At 40.5% G+C, this 22,999-nt stretch overlaps 1 protein-coding gene across 1 annotated transcript in view; it reads left to right on the top strand.

The window, feature by feature from the left end:
* LOC139446052 (coatomer subunit gamma-2-like) overlaps positions 1 to 22,999 on the top strand; it is a 51,745-nt gene that overhangs the window by 12,379 nt on the left and 16,367 nt on the right. The window contains exons 6-18 of the mRNA XM_071227320.1: positions 2,283 to 2,358; positions 10,166 to 10,258; positions 11,397 to 11,483; positions 11,663 to 11,779; positions 11,994 to 12,034; positions 13,239 to 13,440; positions 14,969 to 15,180; positions 15,403 to 15,475; positions 15,615 to 15,693; positions 15,812 to 15,976; positions 16,840 to 16,915; positions 17,391 to 17,494; positions 22,604 to 22,732. Of these exons, the coding sequence (XP_071083421.1) occupies positions 2,283 to 2,358; positions 10,166 to 10,258; positions 11,397 to 11,483; positions 11,663 to 11,779; positions 11,994 to 12,034; positions 13,239 to 13,440; positions 14,969 to 15,180; positions 15,403 to 15,475; positions 15,615 to 15,693; positions 15,812 to 15,976; positions 16,840 to 16,915; positions 17,391 to 17,494; positions 22,604 to 22,732 (1,454 nt within the window). The remainder of the gene's footprint in view (positions 1 to 2,282; positions 2,359 to 10,165; positions 10,259 to 11,396; positions 11,484 to 11,662; positions 11,780 to 11,993; positions 12,035 to 13,238; positions 13,441 to 14,968; positions 15,181 to 15,402; positions 15,476 to 15,614; positions 15,694 to 15,811; positions 15,977 to 16,839; positions 16,916 to 17,390; positions 17,495 to 22,603; positions 22,733 to 22,999) is intronic.

Below are 22,999 nucleotides of genomic sequence, written 5' to 3'. Positions count from 1 at the left end.
CAGATGTTGCCTTAATCCAGTAATCAACTGGTAATTAAATTCATATGGTGAATGATTGAGCAATGTAAACTGTTCAGAAAACTCGGATAGTCCTAACAGGTGCCTGAAGGGTGAACTTGAAATGAAAAATCAGCCAAGTATTCATCACTTCATGAAATGAACTGTTGTCTTCATGTTCTTAGCGTGTTTATTCTTCCATAATTTAAGAACGTAGATACATATGGCTGGTCCAGTTATACATGACTTTATTGGTCATCAGATTTGTCAGAAACTTTGTTAAAACATCAACATACGTCAAAGTTACGTCATTGAACTCTTGGAAATGAAAACAAAATATGTCCTGCAAGCGCCGTCTTCAGAAACAACACTATGCGTGATTGGTTGATTCGGTAGTCGAAATAACAATGAGTTACACGATCAGGCTTCCTCACAGCTAGGATTTCAAAGTCAAAGTTTAAACTGAAACTTATGAATTTCCTTTTGACTGACATCGTAACTTGTGTGCACACAAAATATCAAAACAGAACTTTATCAAATTTCGCGAGAATGTATCATGTGATTATTTTACACGATTTGATTGGCTAATAGTTTGCTTGCGTTCCAGATCTGCAATCTAATTTGCATACAACAGTACTAGTCAACCAATGAGATTAATACACGTCAAGGTCAGAAAGGTCAACAACGACGAGACTCATTTCATTCATAAAATGTAGTAAAACGTAATAGTACTTCCAAATATGGCATACATTTCTTGGAATGGAATAACGTGAACATTTCTAGGAAATTTAAGAAGTGAAGTAATGGGACTGTCAACAGACTACCGCAGACAGAAAAAAACCAGTATATCTTATTGAAATTAAAGGCGATGATGTTGCGTCAGGATAAATGCATTTGATATTTCTTTGGCGAATTTTGTAACCAACATCGCGCCAAATACTCAGAAAACCTGCATCGTAACGAAGCCTGACAACTGGTCGGATTGAACACGTCTGCAATTGGTCAAGCTACCGATTGTGAAATTTCAATATCTGTTTGCGTTTATCTGAGATGATCTTTGAACGAAAGTTATATGGGTAGATTGTGCTGGGTTTATTTTTGGAGGAGGAAAATGCAAACGGAAATTAAGCAAGCTGTACGTATAAGAAACTTATTGATTATTTATTGTTTCAAAATATTTGGTTTTCTTTGTAACATTATTAAAAAAAAAGTTGGAAATTATCTTATCTTCACTATCTTAAAAATCTCCCCCTTTGGAGGCAAATCTCCCCCATTTTGAAGTCAAATCTCCCACATTGTCATGATGAGGGGTTGACAGGTCTGCGTGTTATTCATACAAAGCCTTGAAAAACATGTTACTGAGCGGACAGCTGCTGTTATCGGGAAATGTGTGATGACAGAGACTATTTATAATTCTGTTTAATATGATTTTCCAATGTCGTAAACAATGAAAATAAAACAGAAATAGGTAAGTGGATTTTATGAAATCTTATATTTGCCGAAAATCGTCAAGTTTTTGCTTCCTTGGTCCTTAATCTGGACGTTAGCGTGTTAGCTTACATTTTTTATTTACAACAAACTTAATTAAGTTGTAAATGCATTATTTTAAATAAAGTGAAAAACATAACTTTCATGTTAATAAACCATAGGATCAGACCTTTCAAATGGTGCATAACATGTAGCAGCAAAGATGTTTTACAAGCAGATATTTTCTTTGATAAATGTTGGCTTCATCTATCACACAAGAGCCTCTGGGAACTCAGTGTCCCAGCAGTAAACGCTTCTGGTTGACTGGTGTTGAAAGAGTTAAAGGGAAGTTCATGTACAATGACATTCATTGTTGTACAGAAAATATAATAAATGAAATGGATATCAAATTGAAAGCAAAGCAAAAGGGACATCACTCTCGGCTTAGTTGAGTTTTGTTAAACAAACAATGACCTACTATTGTGATTGAGTGCATCGGTGCTGTTTACAGTCCCTTACAACAGTTGTGAACCTCATACATGCATCCAACTATGTGACAAACATTTCCTTCATTTCTTGGTTCTGCCTGAGGTTGGTAAATTTATAACATGAAATATGGAACTGTAACTGTCGTTTAGAATACACCATATGAACCTTTGTGGGGTTGCATGATTAGAAAACTCATTTCGTCTGTCACTTTTCTGACCTGGTAAGTGGGACGTTCAGATGTGACCCATAATGTGATGTGTTCAGATTTTTGTTTATGAGAACTGAGATCTGGTTTTAATAAGATTGTGGTGAGCCATCCTGTGTTGCAGTTTAATGAAGGACATGACAGGGAAGGAGGACCAGTTCCGTGGACCGGCCATCAGAGCTCTCTGCTCCATCACAGATGTAAGTTATAACAAAACTACCGTTCAACCACAGCTCAAGGCAGGGGTTTATTTGAATCTGGTGCAGCCTAATTGGGAATCTGGGAATGTTTGGTTGCTTTTGTAATGATCAGATTAGTTTTAGAATGTCTGTCAACAATCTGCTATTGCTGTATATGACGTAAATATTTTTCATTGTGGTGGAAAATGGAAAAAAATGATTTGATTACACATACTACATGTCTGGAAAAGTTGTTTGATTGTGATTCAAAATACAATGAAACCTCATTATCTTGACTGTGCCCATGTTGACCATCATGTATCTGTTGAGACAGCTAGGTGGTCATATCATACATCAAGTTTCAACTATCGTTACACTTGAAGCATTTTCAGTATGTAAACTGTTGATAGAAGTCTTTTATATTATCATCACAAAATATATCACGGGTCCGGGTAGCCCTGTGCGTACCCGGGTCTTACTCAGTACCCACCCGACCTGGGTACCCGAGTTACCCATCCTAGCCCTACTAGACATGTTTAAGAACAACACTTCTAGAATCTACTAGCATCCTTCGCTTGATATTTCTATCTCTACGTTATACTTGTGATTATATTTTGCTTGTGGTTGGTGACTTCATGTCTTACCTTTAGTTGCATTAATCTTTCACGCTCGATAGTGGCTCTTAGTCACGGTAATATCGGGCATATCATATTCTTCCAATTCGCCCTGTTCAATCCTCCACATGGTCATGTTCTCGTGCCGTGCATCTTGAATTCTTGCTTATTGCTTGGTAGTTGTTTCATGTATATTGCCTATTCTCTCTGCGGGCGTTTAAGTGTTTGTTTGCACTTTCTTTTGCGTAATTTTCTCATTCAACAAATGAGTTTTTGAATTATACCCCTGTCTACACCCCATGACCACGCTGACGATTGCGCTTCCCTTATGTCGTCGTTGTCCGCTCACTTGAGCTCCAGTGCCTCCTTGTTTTCAGACTTCCCTGACCTTCCAGCTAACCAGATGTCCTGCAATCCCAGCGACCATGGTGACAACAAAGGGGCTGGTGACAGCAGCATCTCAGCCTGTGTATTCGACATCTGATACAATACACCTGTGTTCATAGGTAGTGCCCCTAATAATGTGCGCAGATCATATGGATTCCTTTCAGTTTTGTCCGAAGGATCTTTTGAGCCTAAGTATGATAAATCTTCCGTTGAGAAGGACACTCATCTAAGTTGTAACCAAGTCCTTGACTGGATGAAGGACCCTATTCTGTGGTCAAGTGGTACTCTACTCTATCTGGCGGTCGACATTAAGGGGCTAAAACAAGGCCTGGTAGACTCATGAGTCAGTCATGCTAGGACGCCTTTACTCTATCACCCGGCCCAGGCATGGATAAACTAGACACAAATTTGGTACAACATTCCTCAGTTAGGAAGGACGTTTTCCCATCCATGCTTGGGAGATGGCGGACAGGACACACATCCAGGATGAAGATCTCCACTGAATGACAGAGTTTCCTTAGCCAGATCCAGATCCCAGATTCACTGTTGGATTTCATACAAATGGAGGTCAGTTTTTTCCCTCAAACCCTTTTTCAGCCTGGCATGGTGAAAATTTCTGCCTTTTTTCCTGTCTCATTGGTGTACGATCAAAGTTGGGAGAACGATTCCATGGAGAAGGTGATAGTGCTCTCATTGAACTTGGTTCATGTGGCTTCTTGTAGACATCATCTGTACCAGAACTTGTAGGTCATCACTATTCAGGCTCGTTTAGCCATTTGACAGATTCGTCATAAACTACTGGGTACCCACCTCGGGATCGCCGTGGACAGGTCAGGACAAGGCGTCATTAATATCATAGAGATCATTGTGCTCCTATACCGGCCACGTCACACTTTCTTCACAGAACACTGGAACGTCACTTGTCTAGACCACACAGTTCACAGGGGATTGTCCATGTGTAGAGCTTGAGACTCATCTCCAGCTAAATGCGTTATTCTAGGTTACTGCGCAGGATTATTTAAATGTCACATGTCAAGAACTCTCTGACTGTAAACATCTCCGAACAGATTTAGGTCAACTGACCTAATGCTAGCCATGCAGTGTATTTGTACACACTGGTTTGCATGCTTACTTGTACTCAATGCAGCAACCCGTCCATCTGAGTAGACCTCTGATGCCTAAATGCACAGTAATGAGACACTGCCCTTCAGCATGACCTGGATATAAGAACGGTAGCACTTAAATGGAACGATCGTTCAGACAAAAGAATTATATCTTCTACTAGATACAGCATTGATTTTTTAATTCTTCCCACGACCTTTATGTTGACCTCCGATGACAACACTGGAAGTAATGAACCTCCCTTCATATAAGAACGTTACTGCTTATATGGTGCCAAGGGGATTGAAATGAACACCTTTCTTTAAATATTACGATCTTCCAGACCAATGTTTTATGTTTATATTCAGATTTTGTCAACTGAATACATCTTTGACTTCCCCCGACTGTTATGTTGATGCCTCGGTGATCGGTAAGGGAGCACATTTATTTTGTTTTCATGGGATCTGGCATTGGTTCACAGATAAACACAACTTTCTGCATATTGTCAAGGCCCGACCCGATCAGAAACCCTCCTGAAGTTGACTTTTCAACTTTACAGTCTCGTAGATAGCTTAATCTAAATCTTCTACCTGCTCTTCAACAGCCGCTTACACTTTGTCGGTGACAAGTGCTCATGGAATTGCTCATGTCAGCCCAGGCCTGCGTTCAATAGTCGGAGGCGCTTTCTGAGCGCTTAGTCAGCTCTCTGTTCTATCGAATGATGTGTCAACTCCGCCGGCAGGGGACGCGGTTGCAAACTGATTTTAGTAATATGTTTTTAACATTGTATATGTTAAGTATTATTGATTATAATAAACATATGATAAACAAACTTGTATATCTTATATCATATCCACAACGTAAAAAGAGGTAAGTTAACTTTCCACCGAACAGTGATCACATATCATTTGACTTGACAAAATATCTTGTTCCCTCAGCAATCCATAAATCAGAGATGAGTTAGAATTCATGAGCTTGAAAAAGTTCCAAGTATTTTGGAAATCCTTAAATCCAATATCCCTTTGGTTCTCTAATTGATTCCAGAAATTCCCCTAAACACTTAGTGGAATAAGGGTCTCTGAAATCCTCAAAGTGAGGAACAGCTAACTGCATTCCAGTCCCCCCAAAACTCCCGCTGTCTTGCCAGCTACCCATTGTGTCACAGCTGATTAGTGATCACAAGCTCTTCTGTGGCAGACGACATGTGAGTCCAAAAATAATTATCAGCTTTTAAAAAATTGATGTTTGGTTATTTTAAACTACTTTTGAAACATTTAAATTTTCTGCAGATTAAAAAAAAAGATATTGGTCAACTTGTAGATAACCCATTTAAATTTAAATTTATTGTGCATAACACAATGGCCTTATTAATACTTTCAAAAGCAGGCAAGACATATTACAAAGTATAACGCTTTTGCCAAGAAACATTTATCAAGTCAGTTGTGTACGAAAATATCAAAAGTACAGTAGACATTGATGAATAATTAAAACAAATGTTCATAATTAAAAAATCAAGGTTTTTTTTACATGAAGCAGAAACAGTATATACTAACTGGATTCAACATTTGACATAATAAGAAATATCTTTCAAGGGCTATAAGCGTGTTCATAAACCTGCAGGTGCAATGGACACCATGTTACTGCCCAGTACTGGAATTGGTGCACGTGGTCTTCTGGTGACATTCAAGTAGATACGAGAAGTTCTGTTAAACAAACTATATAGAAATAGTTTCATCTTGGTTTTCCTTTCATGTAAATACCATAGTCACCCCTATTTCTTCTAACTTTGATGGCAAAGAGTATTTAAAACATAAATAAGTACAAAGTAACAAATGTCATATTTGGGATAAAACTTTCTCTGTAAAGTGGAAATCCTAGTAATTTTTGGAGTTGAGTCCCATCTGGGACAAAAATGGAAGTTTGACAAATGGTACTCACAAGCTTCGTGTACCACTCTGACAAGTGTATATTGGCACGTGTACAACTTTGCAATATGTTCGCTACTTATTAATCCCACTAATTATAAAGATTAACATTTTACCCATCATATTATTCTCAAAAAGGTTTGAGGTTCCATTTTACATGTTTACATTAGATTTTGAGGAAGTTATTGAGGCATATGTATCTCCATTTAATAATCTGAAGTGGCAGTCAAGCATGACAAATGTTATATTTGGGATAACACTTTCTTTGTAAAGTACAGATTCTCATACTTTTTTGGATTGAGTCCAGTCCGGGATTCGAACCCACACTGCCAGTCTACTCAGCCACCGAGGCTGCCACAAAAATGAAAGTTCTATAACTGGCCCTGCCAATTTACACTTGTCAGAGGGATACACAAAGTAGTGATCTAGACTACTAGTTGACTACCAGTGTATATCCAACATATAACATTTGTTACATTTGACCACTTTCTAAATGTCATTGTTTTGTTCATGGCAGTCAAACAGTTTTGAACATTATTTGTAGTGGTGAACATATTGTAAATTTGCTCCAGGTATAAATCCTTTTTTCAAAGTTGAACAGAATACTACTAAAACACTAGTCTGCCTCACAGAACCTGAACCTTATTATTTTTTTCCTGCCTTCTCCTTACTGTAATGCTATAGCCCTAAAACATGAAGCAAGTGTAAAATTTTCCAAAAGCTGAATCTCTCATTTCAGTGTGGCTCTTTTTCAATTTATTGGGTTATTGGTTTCTATCAAAATTATATATTTTCAGATTCTAAGCGTTAGTTGACAAACATACCTAAGTATGAGTCTAACCCACAACTACCATCATTAGTAATGGTTAGTGAATTGCCTAATTGGGCTTAAACCCGATATATATAAATGCTTACCACATTGAACATAATTCAAATATTGGTCAAGGGTTATCAGTTTCCAGTGAATAGACACTTTATTAGTTATAACCTCAAAAACATTTTTTCAAAGAGTTGATTTGGTCACTGTAGTGGTTAAAGAGTATCAGATTCAGTGAGAGGGGGGATGCTGACAGGGAGAGTTTTGGCTTGTGCCACTAAGTGTAAAGCTTTGATGCCATACTATTCTTAAATCAAACAGAAAATTGCTATAGAATAAAAAAACATCAGAATGTGTATTTGACTTTCATTCTGTCTCACTACATATCCTCTTGAAATGGGTCGAATGTAATATATTAACTATTCCAAACTATAAATAAATAATGAAATAATATACTCTTGAATTACTTTTTGCATGGGTGGGTAATAAAATTAATGAATCGCCAGATTTGCCGATGTTGGGGAGAAATTGAAATGATTAGGCCTTCAAGAAAACCTGTATTGAAGCTATCAGCCTTATAATTGAAAATGGGGATTTTAAGAAACCAAATAAAATCTTATTTCTTAAAATGGCATTCCAGGTTTTTTTATTTACCAACTTAGATAATGGTTTGATGTTAATATTCATATTTATTTAATTTCAGTATTTTCTGGACAGTTATTAAGGGGAATAAATTAAATACATCGGGTAAGACATATGATATTGCCAAAACATCACGAAAAACGTCTCGTAAATCACATAACAATAATTTATTATCCATAGGATTTCAAATAACCAAGTTAATAAAATCGTATGTTCATTGGTGCATTGTCATTCACACACACTGGTATGTTGTTTGTGTCTTCTGGACAGCATTGTTGGCAATTCCGATCTTATTCTGACACTAGAAATGACGTCATAGCTGAAGACTGTTGACGTCATTCAACGATTGCGGTTTTCAACGACGGCGGTCAACAAACGAAACAACAAACAAATAATCCAAGAAACTGCAATGTTTTAGATTTATTTAAGAAAAGACAAACACCTATGAAAATGTATGAATTTACGTTTTCTTTCAAGGTTTATATTGTACAATAATACATGTCCAATGTTTACAAAAAGAAATCTTATGAGTGTTTATATTATTAACTTCAAACCAAATTAAATTATACATGTATCTTGTTTACAAATGCATGAAAAGGATGTTTTTCTGTACTGAAAATAACATGGGTTTGCAAGGAAAAATACCCTGTGTTTCAAGTGGTTTAAAAATGCAGCTATAGCAATTGGGTCTTCCAGTAAATGTAATTTACTAATGTGAAGGTATTTAACTTCACCATGTCTAACATGTCCTTCCATGTTGAAAATGTAATGTTCACAGGCTCCGCATTTGTCCAAGTCCGCCATCTTTGTCCCTCGTCGTGCCTCCTCCTCAGTATGAATGATGGCTCTAGAAATCATGCACAGCATACATTTTGTTCATTAGGTTATATTCCGTAGCACATGCTGGCACATTGGCACCCAACAGCTTATTGAATGCACCTCAGGATTTGACGAGCAGAAGTCTCCCACACCTGGGTGCGATTAAACAGTTCCTTGCACCTTACATACAACATCAGGACCCTTGCCTATCCATTTCTCTACCTCCTCACCTCAGGAGTCATCTCAGCTGGTGGGTGGTAGAATCAAACATCTTAGGAGGTGTCTCCTTTAATGAGTTAGGAGTTATCCCCAATGTCCCTGCTGTTCATAGATACTTCTGTACAGGGTTGGGACCAGATGACCACAGGGCCCTGGGCTGACCTCAGGGATGTGGTCGGATGCACAGCCCCCTTGGCACATCAACAAACTAAATTTGTAGGTGCACATATTGGTGATATGACACTGGCAGGAGCACCTGCAATACACTCAACTCTTTTTTCCACTGACAACATCACTGTGGTTTGGTGCCTACACAATTGGGACGACACACTGTCACTCCCTCCTTTAACAGAAGTTCCAGTTCTTCCTTCTGGTAGAATGACAAAGATTACAGAACTCCAAGCTTTGCTGTGCTCCTTCAGATTGGAGGATCAGAAGGCCAAGTTCAGACCCCCAGTGTGGGATTTAAATGTTGCTTTTGAGCCATTTGAGCCACTTCACTCAGCTTCATTTTACAACCTCACCAAGAAGTCGATCTTGCTCTTGGTTCATGGCTACTGCAGCAGGTCACCTATCCCAAGCGCCATTGACTCTTCCTGATGCCCAGAGCTGACCTTTTCACCTCTGTGGTGCCTGTCACCCAAGACTGAAAGGGTTTACGTGCTACTGGCATTAGCTCGGTACATTACTTCTAGACCTTATCTCACGCTTTTTTCTATTACTCTACTGTTACCCGGATATCCTGCATCCCCCACACTCTCGTTTCTTTCTGACAAGAATGGTCAAACGGTTCTGGTCATCACAAAGGATGCTTTCATGTTTCCTTTAACATTTTGCCGAGGGTCTCTTGGGGATCACATCTGAAGGTATGCCCCCCTCTGTACCGTCTGATAAAGATGCATTAAGGAGTAAGTTAAAACATTTCGTAATATCTAAATAGTTTTTACATTTGTATACTTGGTTCAAAGTACCCTCCCCTCCCATCGCAGTGCTACCTCCCCACAAACTTTTCAGGTGTTATGTTCAAGTAGTAATGTGCTCATACAAAACGTCTCCACTTCGGAGGTCACGTGGCAGCTCTGCGAGGTTATTTGCCACACAACTAGTTGGAACAACTTCTTCTGCCACTGGACCTCTCACAGCTTCGTCTTTCTTTCAAAAAACAGCAGTAAATGCAGAGTAAGTGTACATATGTAAACAATATTTAGATTTTGCTGATATTTCTATGTCTATATAGATAAAAAGGTTGCAAAACAACTTACCGAAGCTGAAGTAGCATCTGACCTCCTTGCAATTGTTTACAGAACACTATGCTGCAGAGTATTGAGAGGTATATGAAGCAGGCCATTGTGGACAAAGTCCCAGCAGTGTCCAGTGCTGCTCTTGTGTCGTCTCTGGTAGGTCAGCTTTGACAGCAATGTACTTGGAAGTGGGAAGAATGTCTACCTATTGTCCAACATCTGTCTTCTTTAAAACCACTGTACCTATGAAGCTGCAACTGATCATGCTTGATCAGTGATCACAGCCCAATTTGTTAATATGGTTTGAATCTGATTTTCAATATGGTTGCTAAAGCAGTTTTCTGCAGTATTAGAACATTAGTGAAAGTTTGACCTTGATTTGAACTTTACACTGTCTATGCTCCCAAGTTCTCGCAAAATGTTTTTCACAATGTAAACATCATCCACTCAGAAACCATGTGATTGTTTCCACCAGTGACAACACCCCAGTTTGTTCAAGGAGTTTGAATCCAATATGGCCACTCTGACAAGCATATTTATAGTCATATTTGTGGCCATTACTGAGACATTTTGGGGGGCACAGGTGATCCTGTAACACATGGCAGTTTCCATGGTTTTCATGTGGTAACATGTGAAGACTTAGATCACCCCTGGCTTTCAACAAATACTGTTCAGTGAAGCGTTAAACTAACTTGCTCATTTACTTGCTAAGATATTTTTGTTCAGTATGTAATGAAGTTTGGTATATTTTAATTTAGTAGGGGGACTCAATACATATTTTCCATTTTTTTGTGATATTTTGAATGTTGGCCTTGATTTTACTTTGTTAACCTGTGGACCAGTGAAGCTGAAACTTCACATGCCTGTTTCCAGCTATGATTTCACCTGAGTTCATTTTGTTCACAACAGTCATGATTCATATTGATAAAGCTAGTCCTATTGTTGGCCACTACATGACCCCCTTTTCATTCAGTGTTGGAAATATGGTATATTTTAGTTAATTCATGTATTCTTTTTTATGCAATATTTTAAAGTTTGAACTAGTTTTGATCTTTGTATTTTGACCATGCTCTTTTATTCTCTCAAAATGCTTTTTTGCCTCTGAAATTGCTGGACTGAGGAAGCTAAACTTTGGTATATGTATTATTGTCTTTTGATTTTTTTCCCTCAGTATTTATGCAGAAAGTATTGCATATTTATGCAGCTGCAATTGTTGACATTTTTATTTGTTGACTGCATATCCAGGTGATGTATTTTTTGTTTTGCATAATCAAAGTTATGTATATGTTTGTAGCACCTGAGTAAAGGAAGCCATGACATCACCAAGCGCTGGGTGAATGAAGCCCAGGAGGCTGTCAATAGTGACAACGTCATGGTGCAGGTACAGTCTTTCAGTCTCATACTGTCTTGTAGAAGCTTTCAGCCTCCTTGAATATAGGTGAAAACTTCAAACTAGGTATGCCTTCATTGCAAAGAGAGATTGTGATCATTATGTCCCCTGCCTTGCTTAATTGATCTTGTACTGCTCACAGTTTCATGGTATGGTTTTGTTCTCTTCAGTATCATGCTCTAGGGCTGCTGTACCACATCAGGAAGAATGACAAACTGGCGGTGAACAAGCTGGTCAGCAAGTTCAGCAAGCATACACTCAAGTCACCATATGCTTACTGTTTGCTGGTAAGACTAATTTATGTCTTCTGACAGGAATGACATTTCTAAAGATATATCATGCTGAACAGCCAAAAAAAACAGTTCCAATTTTGTAAAGTTTTATATGTAAAACCCCATTCCATTTTGTCTGAATTGACAATACATTGACAACATTTAACTGTGTGTGTTGAAATGATGTGTTATTTGTGTGTGACTGGTAATGAGCTGTGTATGTCGACAGATCAGGATTGCCAGCAAGCTGATCGAGGAGGAAGACGCTGGGTATGTTTTCTACCACTCTTCTCCTTTTACAGTGCCCAACCAAAGTGGAATTAGTTAAGGCCATATGACCAATAAATGTTCTGTGGTCTCAAGACTGTAACTCTGACCAAAGATGGATTAGTTAGTAGGCACTTCTTGTTAAAAGACATCTCCAGCCAGCAATATTGATCTATTGCATGTACATCCCAGGTCATACACCCAGCAGTTAAAGCGGCTCGTCTTTCCAGAGAAAAATGATCCGAGGCAGTATGACCAAATTTTATCAAACATAGTTTCTTGAAACTACATGTACTAGTTCAAAGACAAGTTGAATTCCATTTAATCATCCAAACATGCTGTGGTGTCTGGACAATTATTATGACACGTTATGTGCTGTCAGAGGTTACATAAGATTTCCCCAACAGGTTATGTACACATTTTGAGCATGGATGTTACAATGTATGTATAAGGTGTCTTTACAATAGTGGAAGCAGCATGTTCGTAGCTTCACACTGAAGATAAGCAGTGTGTATAAGGGTTTTTACTATAGTGGAAGCAGCATGTTCGTAGCTTCACACTGAAGATAAGCAGTGTGTATAAGGGTTTTTACTATAGTGGAAGCAGCATGTTCGTAGCTTCACACTGGAGATAAGCAGTGTGTATAAGGGTTTTTTACTATAGTGGAAGCAGCATGTTCGTAGCTTCACACTGGAGATAAGCAGTGTGTATAAGGGTTTTTACTATAGTGGAAGCAGCGTGATCGTAGCTCCACACTGGAGATAAGCAGTGTGTATAAGGGTTTTTACTATAGTGGAAACAGCATGATCGTAGCTCCACACTAGAGATAAGCAGTGTTATAAGGGGTTTTTACTATAGTGGAAACAGCATGATCGTAGCTCCAGACAGGTAAGCAGTGTTATAAGGGGTTTTTAATATAGTGGAAACAGCATGATCGTAGCTCCACACTAGAGATAAGCAGTGTTATAAGGGGGTTTTTACTATAGTGGAAACAGCATGATCGTAGCTCCACACTAGTAGAGATAAGCAGTGTTATAAGGGGTTTTTACTATAGTGGAAACAGCATGATCGTAGCTCCAGACAGGTAAGCAGTGTGTATAAGGTGTCTTTACTATAGTGGAAGCAGCATGACAGCACAGCAGAATTATTTTGGATTTGTTAAGTAGAAGATGAATGATTAACATTAGAATATTTTGAAAATATTCAGATCTGAAAGTCCAATGTTTGACTTCATTGAGAGTTGTCTGCGCCACAAGAGTGAGATGGTTATCTATGAGGCTGCCCATGCTATTGTCAACATGAAGAACACCACTGCAAAGGACCTCGCTCCAGCTGTGTCTGTGCTTCAACTCTTCTGCAGCTCACCAAAACCAACTCTCAGATTTGCTGCTGTCCGCACACTCAACAAGGTAAATTTGAACTCAAATCTTCATATCCACCATTTTATTATTTTGCAAGCATGATAGTTGCCATAATTAGGTTAATATATTTAGGACAAACTACAATTGTCTGTGATCCAAAATAGCTCAAAGGTGGTTCATTTATGACAAAGTTTGTGTAACTTTTACTTACATACCATATTTTCTTGAGTATACTGCGCACATCTTTTCCAAAAAACACAGCTGTGTAAGATGGGGCTGCTCTTTATACACGCAATAATGTTTTGATGGTTTTTTCCTCCAACACAAAGACATTACCGTGAGCACGTAACACCAGAAATACCATGTCAACAAATCCATACTGAAGTGGGGCGGTCGGGTAGCCTAGTGGTTAAAGCGTTCGCTCGTCACGCCGAAGACCCGGGTTCGATTCCCGACATGGGTACAAAGTGTGAAGCCCATTTCTGGTGTCCCCCGCCGTGATATTGCTGGAATATTGCTAAAAGCGGCGTAAAACCATACTCACTCACTCCGATACTGAAGTACGCAAATTAATCATGTAATTACACTGTCTGGCTATAAAAAGTGTTCTTTGTATATCTGGACTTATGTTTGTAACTTATTTCATAATTTTATTTAAAATTCCTTTTAATATTGTTTTAATCAATTTTGGCGAAATCGTGTGTGAAGTGATTGGAAGATCGCACAACTCACCGTTATAAACAGCAACCACGGTCAGATTATCGCTATTGACGCTTGAAAAGACCTTTATTGACAGAGAATGGATACATATATCATAAATGCCATACTTTGACTCGTTAAAATTCATATTTGTTATAGTTTGACGACTCTATGTCAACATGTAGTTCTCACAATCACGTGCGCGGGAGGCTCGACGGTGACTGGTCAAACTGGTTCCACATGAAAAATAATACCCAGCAATAGCGATCAGCTGCTTCGCTAAGTGTTATAATTATTTTAGATATATTTAGTAAAAGCTGCAACTAAAATAACAAAATATTTAAAATATATTATTCCTGATAAATAAATAGTTTCAGATAAAAAATTTGCCAGTCCTTGCATTAAAATCCTGTAAAGTTATATCATTGGGTGTGTCTTGACCGAATCACCAGTAGATTCCAAGAAAACGTGTGTGCAGCTGATTGCTGTTTCCGGCTTAGTTTACGAGAAAATACACAAGGTAATCTTAATCCCCGGATGTAAAACAATGCCTAGCAGAACAACAAATACAATTTAAACAGTAAATCAACATGTCTGGTGATTTTTTTATCTCAAGTTTCAAATTTGTACTGACCAAGTTTCTCATCACCCGTTTATTTACCGGAATTTGCTGCAGTGATACTGTGTAATTTTTCTGCACATAATATTCAATATTTTTTTTCGAAAATACTGAATCCGCTAGAGGGTGCGCACTATACTCAAGAAAATACGGTAATGTTGAGGGCAGATGCAATGACATACTTTCGAGTAAAAAGAGCTGTGTGATCAGGTGTTGAGATGTTGTGATGTAGTCACTATCTGAATGGTGATGTTCCAGGTGGCCATGAAGCACCCTGCTGCGGTCACTGCCTGTAACCTGGACCTGGAGAACCTGATCACTGACGTCAACCGCAGCATTGCAACATTGGCCATCACCACATTACTTAAGACTGGAAATGAGAGCAGTGTAGATCGCCTGATGAAGCAGATTTCATCCTTCATGTCTGAGATCTCTGATGAGTTTAAGATAGTCGTTGTGCAGGCTATCAGGTAGGTTGAGTTTATTAATGCTATGTAAGCTTTTGCCCCTTTTCAAACCTTACCTATCAATTTTAACTCCATGAAAATCCAGATTAGAATAGCAATCAATGCTTGCCGTAAGGAGCGACTTAACGGGATTTGATGGTCAGGCTCTTTGACTTGGTTGATGCATGTTATCGTATACCAATTGCGTAGGTCGATATAGATAATATGTGGTGTTTCTTGATTCAGGTCACTGTGTGCAAAGTTCCCACGGAAACACAGCGTGCTGATGAACTTCCTCTCTTCAATGCTGAGAGATGAGGTGAGGCTCGTCACAGTCTTCACATCAGCTACACACCAGCCTCACACCAACAAGCCACACCTTATCAATATGATATATATATGTAAAGTATCTAACACAAGAGGTGTTTGATGAAAATTTGAAAATTGTTTGTTTTCAGGGAGGTTTTGACTACAAGAAGGCCATTGTTGACTGTATAATAACCATCATTGAGGAGAACCCAGAGGCAAAGGAAGCTGGTAAGTTGGACCATTACTGCTTGTGGTGTCCCCTTCAAGTGTATACTTTAGTAATACATGAATAGTGTTGTGTGGCATGCATGTGGAACATTCTCTCCAGATGTATTCTGTGTTTCAGGTTTGGCCCACCTCTGCGAGTTCATCGAGGACTGTGAACACACTGTGTTGGCCACACGCATCCTACACCTGCTGGGTCGTGAGGGTCCACGCACCCCCACACCTTCCAAATATATCCGGTTCATTTACAACAGGGTTATTCTGGAAAATGCAGCAGTAAGGGCAGGTCAGTGGTAGTTTCTGGGGTTTTCCTGGAATATTGATAAAAGCTGCAAAAAAACATACATGAAACTTGGCATCGCTGACTCTTGGGGGACCTTAGGTGCTGCAGTGTGTTGCACAGAGTTGTGTCCCCTTGTAGTGCTAAGCTTTGATTATGTCTCCCCCAGAATGGAGGGAGACATATTGTTTTGGCACGGTTCCCGTCGGCGTTGGTGTTGGCGTTCCCACCGTTTCCGGACCACAACTCAGAAACCGTTTAATATTTTTTCGCAAAACTTTGTATACACATTAACCCAGCACTGAAGTGGTGCCTTTTGCTATTTAGAGATTTTTGACATTTTTATTTTTTCTCGTTTCCATGGAGATAACTTGAACATAGACTCTGAATGGCGGTAAGCTTGGTTTCCGGACCATAACTCAAAAACTGTTCAATATTATTTCATGAAGTTGTAACATATTAACCAAGTCCTGAAGTGGTGCCCATTAGTTGTTTGAAATTTCTAGGAGTTCTATTTTTGTCTCTGTTATTTAGTAATGGAGGGTGGGAATGAAGAGATGGGGTTTAACGTGAAGTAAACGAATGAATGGGGGTTAGGGGAGTGGGGGGAGACATATGTTTTTACGAGTAAAAACACTTTCTAGTTATCTTTGGTTTAAATCACAGTATCACCTTAAATTGATCCTTTGTCTGTCAACTCCAAACCCATTGTAATTGGTTTTGCCAATGTGGTATTCCTCACAACACAACACACATTAAGTTGACATGCTATGATATTTCTGAAATATGTTTGAAAGGGGGTTGAATCCAACTCTGTTAACAACTGTTAAAATGCTATGTTCCGTTGTGTAGCGTGACACTTGTTTCAGCTGCTGTGAGTGCTCTAGCCAAGTTTGGTGGCCACTGTGAGGAGCTCCTACCAAGCTGCATTGTACTTCTGGAGAGGTAATGTGTTTACCTTATTTCTCTTTTATTGTCCCCCGCCGCGCAAAAGTGCGAAGCGGGGGATATAGTATTCACGACCGTCCCACCTGTTTGTTGCCGCGATATCTCAAGAACTAATCCCTGGATTGTCTTCATATTTGGAACTATGGTGTATATACAGACACTGCAGACACCAGTCGTTTTTGTGACCTTGACCCCATTTTCAAGGTCACAGCAGGCAAATCTGCTTTTGAGTTGGAAAACGGTGTTGCCGCAATATCTCAAGAACTAATTGCTGGATTGTCTTCATATTTGGTACTGTGGTATATATACAGGCGGGGGACATTTCGTCACTTTGTGACAAATACTTGTATATTCTGTTGCAATGAATTCACAATTTTTTTTAATACTTTCAAAGCAACTGTGATTATTTTAATTTAGCTGTTGTGGTCCCGTCTTATCAGTCCCCTGCACTGCTGCTTGTCGCTCATTACAGATGTCAGCTTGACAGTGATGATGAGGTTCGGGACCGGGCCACATTCTATGTCAACATCCTTAAGCAGCAGCAGAAGGCTCTCAATTCTGCCTACATTTTGAATGGTAAGTGGATCTATCTAACATCCTCTAGGATTTAATACTTGTCATAATGCTTTCGGCTGACATTGAATAGGTTGAAATGTTTTTTAAACACAGCAATGTGTTCATAATATCCAAAGTAATACAATCTGTATGTCATTATTATTGTCTGATTTCTAGCATGCCATTTCAATGCCTTTTGAACAGTAGCTGAACTGAGTTATGAATTTTATCTTTGAAGCCTTTCATATTTCATACCAAGGGTTGTGGTTACCATCTCCACATGCCTATCAGTTAAGAAGGATTTTGGAACTAGAGGGTCTCTATATTCCCTGTACACATAGTGAGGAGGGCTGTAATAATTAGGTCCCTTTTTTCTTCTTGACTGAGTTTCAATATTTCCTATTACCAGGTTAATTATACATAACCTTTGGTGTTTTTGTAATTCACAGATGATAACCAAGACATATAGCTCCATGACATACACAGCATGTGCATATGTTTGCTTTGACTGAATTTATTGTTTTCTGTTTCTGATGGGAATATTTGAAACATTGTCAAAATGTATTCCATTGCATACAAGCAATGGTGTTCATGTTAGTGTGCAATTGATTGCCAGAACTAAAGCTTACAAAAATATAAGAATTGGTTCTCAGGCAATGACTTTTGAAAATGTATTGCAGGCGGTGTTTTGTTGTTGTTGTTGTTCAAACTAGTATGTAACCAAATAAGCAGTCGTGTTGTGTTTCAACCTAGGAAAAGGTCTTCTTACATACATGTATTCCTTGATGAGTAAAACACTGGAATACAGTATTTGACTAGCGTTGGACTTCCAGTGTGCATAATACATGCATACAATGAACCATTCATCACCACTCGCCCCTTTCCGTAATCTGCATGAAGACTTGTCCCCCTATCAATGAATGTTATTTGCGACAAAGCAATCCATATGCTTGCGTGTCTTCAGACAGAGAATCCCTCGGTAATAATTTGATTTGACCAGGGGAAGTGATGTCACGGATCCTCACATTACTCTTGTCACTTGATAGGGGCGGTCGGGTAGCCTAGTGGTTGAAGCGTTCGCTCGTCACGCCAAAGACCCGGGTTCGATTCCCGACATGGGTACAAAGTGTGAAGCCCATTTCTGGTGTCCCCAGCCGTGATATTGCTGGAATATTGCTAAAAGCGGCATAAAATCATACTCACTCACTCACTCACTTGTCACTTGATAAGTGAAAACCTGTTTTTGACCTGTAGCATAAACTTGTTCAAGCCCTCACATGTTTTGCTTCTTGAGTTAATGTTTATTGTGCTTGTGTTGTGCATACAGTTTGTATCTTTGTACATTGTATGTTTTAACTTGTGCATAACTTTTTTTGACACCTGCTGGTGTTTTCTAAAAAAGAAAACAATGGTAATCGTCGTAATACACGGTGTCTTTTTGTTTCAAGTAGCCATCTTGAATATTTTACGTGGCCGCGCGGTTATGAACTGGCTTTCGTGCTATATGTCAGCCTCCTCGGTCTCAGTCTCTACCAAGAGCACCTTGAAGACCACCACCACGTCTATCTTCATGGTGGCAACCACCACCATGACGCCCAGGGGGGTGCTCCCCTACCAGATGGCGCCTATCCAGTCCACCGGACAGATGCCGTTGGGCAATGGCCGCCTATGCTGGATGCCTCTCTCCTACAGTACATCCAGTACTTGCAGGCCATGCAGCAGACGCCTCGGCCTCAGCCTCAGCCTCAGCCCCAGCGCCTATACAGACGCCTGTACAAGCGCCGCCCACAGCGCCTCTCTACTATCGGTCGTCAATCTACCGTCGACCTCCCATTACTCCTAGGACTCTGCTTAGCCCAGTACTTCCTCCCGTTGGAGTGACAGTCGCTCGTCTTGCCAGATTCACCGATCTAGGAGCCACTCTCCCGTCCATAGATGCTCTAACAGATACCGCTCGGACTCCTCGAGGGATGACTTTGTCCCATGCTATGATGGCGAGTCCCACCTTGGGCTAGACCAGGTAGCAGGTGGACAGACTTGAGGCAGTCGCTTCTTCCCCTGGCCTAGAGATTGATAGTAAGGACGCCCTTAGATTGGACCCTACCTCCCTCTCACTGGATTCTTGATCAAGGACATGATCTTGGCACTTGATGAGGACTTTAGCAAGCTCTCACTGATTCTGTCTTTTTGTGCTCCACGCTACAGACTGAGTGATTATCCAGTCCACTCTCTCCAGGTTGAAGACCACGACCATGAGTTAGATGAGGATCTCCACCGCATGACAGGGTCCAACCGTCCCACCTCTGTATGAGTTTCCAACAACAAACAGGCTTATATGGAAACAACTCGCACTTATTGCGTCGACCTCCAGAGCCATTCTCGAGGACCTGTAGGAGGATAATCCACACCGGATAGACCACCTTACCACTGTCTGATACTTCCTTCAATGACAGGTCGAGCATATCGCTCCCATATGCGTGCCGCTCTGATAGAACTCACAACCACACAGCGCCTGGGCTACCTTGTTTTGTCTGATTGGGACCCAGAGATCAAGAAGGACCTGCTTCGTCAACCCTGGTCTTCCTCTGACCTATTTAATGGACAGGTCTCCAAGACCCACTCCCGAGTTTCAGCCTTCGCCCGAGACGAGACTGCTCTCAAGGTCCTGGCTAGGGTATCACAGCCAGCCTCCTTTAAGCCGTCCCAGTCTGGCTCCTACCAGCCATGACGCAACACTCTCCTCAACTTTTTGGTGTTAAGGCAGAGGCAAAGGCATGTCCTCAGGCTCGTACCAGAGCCTCGATCTGACTTTGGTCGCATCCTAGTGGCCGGCAAGGGCCTGGTATGTAGACCCACTGCCACTCCCTGACTGGCCAAACCATTTGATTCATCCACACAGCAGGCAGCCACACCCAGGGTCAGACAGGTTGTCTTCACGTCTGGATCCAGGACCAGACAGGTTATTTCTTCACGTCTGGTCCATCTACAGAGAAGGTTACTTGGACAGCCATGAAGGCCATCACGATGGCTTATCACCCGACCACCAGGAGCCCAGACGACAACAAGTGGCTATCCTTCGAGCTTTTGCAGGGGAAAACAGCAAGACCCCATTACTGCATAACCTCAATACCTGGCCGAGTTCCTACTCTTTGCCACAAGTGTAGCCTCATGGGTAGTACCATAACGACCTACCTTGTGGCACTTTACTCTGTCCTGGCAGTTCCGGGAGATCGGTGCATAACGAAAATCACGGAACTACAGGCTCTGCTCTGCTCATTCAGGTTGGAAAACCAGAAGGCGAAATTTTGTCCACCAGTTTGGGATCTGAACATCATTCTCACCTTGCTGCAAGAGACGTGCCCTTGAGTCCTTGACACGGCGTCGTTCCACCATCTGACGATAAAGACAGTCTTCCTCCTGGCACTTGATACACGCTCTGGACGTCATGCGCGTCCGCTTTGAGCATGGAGTGCATGGAGCTGTTCATCTCGGGACTGTGCTGGGACTTTATTGCCAAGAACCAGCTTCCAGCACAGCCGATAGATCGTTCCTCATCCCTCCCCTATCTTCGATTGTGGACGCGGAAGACGAACAAGAGCTTCTCCTGTGCCCGGTGGTGGCATTACATTGTTACATCTGTTGGTCCAAGGAACACCGCAAACAATGACAACGCGTCTTTGTAGCAGCATCAGCGAACTCGCCGGCGGAAGTCAGCTGCAACACAATCGCCCCCTGGCTGCATGCCATCATTCTCCTGGCCTATGAAGCTGCGGGATTGGACCCCCAAGCTTCAACAACCCGCATGAGATCTGGGCGGTCGCCTCCACTATGGCACTACACAGCAACTGTGTTTCCTCATGGAGGTTTGTTTCTGGTGATTGAACACAGTCTCCGCCAGTCACTGCCTACGAGACATCGCTTTGGAGGATGTGAAAGGCATGCAGAGTTTTGGTCCATTAGTAGTGGCCCTGCAGGTCACCACAACTAGACGCCATTGAGCTCGCCTCCAGTCGAGAGCTGGCCTCTCGACCTCCCCTGGCTTAAGTGCCCTGGAGTAAAAGGTTCATGCCCCGCCTGAATAAAGATGCATTAAGGAGTAATGCAGGATAAATAAAACGTCTAGTAAAATCCTAGATATTTTTTATATTTGCATAATTATCCAGCCTTCTCACGATTCCTTCCGATGTCCGGACTCCGGAGTAATGTGAGGATCCATGACATCACTTCCCCTGGTCACATGGGAACTGCATGATAGGGTTCGCCTCTCAGCTAGTCGGAACAACTTCTTCAAGCAAAGATCTTCACACATCTCTTTCCTCTGTCAAGAACAAGCAGTAATATGCATTAAGGAGTAATGCAGGATAAGTATACAAATATAAAAGATATCTAGGATTTTACTAGGTTTAAAACTAAATCACCCATAGATTGGGGAGAAAATGTGTGAACAGCTGATAACTATTCCCGGCTTATTTTATGAGACATATACTCATGTAATCTTAATCTCTGCGTATGAAACATTGTCCAGCAAACAGTACGCAAATGCCATTGAATTTATAAATTATCTTATCTAGTGATGTTTTATCGTAAATTTCATGTTTTCATAAACCAAATTTGCAAACTGCAAAACAAGCACACAAACTCGCACTATTTTGGATCACATTGTTTTTAAGTTTTGCAGTATTTCCCTACTGGGATTGTGTGTTGGAGACGCGGAATATTTAAGGTTTTTAATTTTTGAAAAAAATGGAAATAAAAAAGAAATGTGCAGTGGACTTGATGATGTGGGCGGTACCTGAGAACCAAGACTATTATTTTTTTTTTAGCCTAATAGGAGCATCGCAGTTATATGAGAATAAGGCCTTGGTGACTGTATTATAATGGATGACACTGATGCATTTATTTTACAACTTAAACATTTATATTAATTAATTGAGAAATCAATGATATATGTTTGTTTCAAATATGTTCCCTTTGAAATCAAGTCTCACTGAACGGATAACGTAATTGTGAAAACAATAGGATGACACCAGTCAGTGTCACTTGTAAACTTCTAGAACCAAGGAATAGGATGAGGTTTGAGTGGCAGACGTATAAAGGCACTGACCTGGCCATTGTTTGGTGTGTTTGCAGGCCTTCAGGTTTCTGTGGTTGGACTTGAGAGAGCACTACACAACTACACATTGGAGCCTACAGACACCCCCTTTGACTTGAAGTCTGTACCACTGGACACACAGCCCATGCAGGATCAGAGACCCTCAGGTGAGTACAACAGCTGTGCTTGACAGTGAAGGGAGGACTATAACACTATGTAGTAAACAACTGAAAACACAATGCATGTTTAACACTTTTTTGAAAGATAAAAGGACAGTATGTTGAGTAATCTAGGCAAGATGTTTAATGTAGAAAAAGATCACCAGTAGATTTACCTTTAGGGTGTATGTTACGACTTATTACCTACTATCCTGGACTTTAGCCACAAGGTTACAGCATGTGCTGTGACATAAACTGATTCAAATGTAATGGAGT

Source organism: Haliotis cracherodii, unplaced genomic scaffold, assembly GCF_022045235.1.
Source record: "Haliotis cracherodii isolate W230 unplaced genomic scaffold, xgHalCrac1.p SCAF_6, whole genome shotgun sequence".
NCBI classification, from domain to species: domain Eukaryota; kingdom Metazoa; phylum Mollusca; class Gastropoda; order Lepetellida; family Haliotidae; genus Haliotis; species Haliotis cracherodii.
Note: the sequence above shows the minus strand (reverse complement) of the source record. Positions and strands in the feature narration are given on the sequence as shown.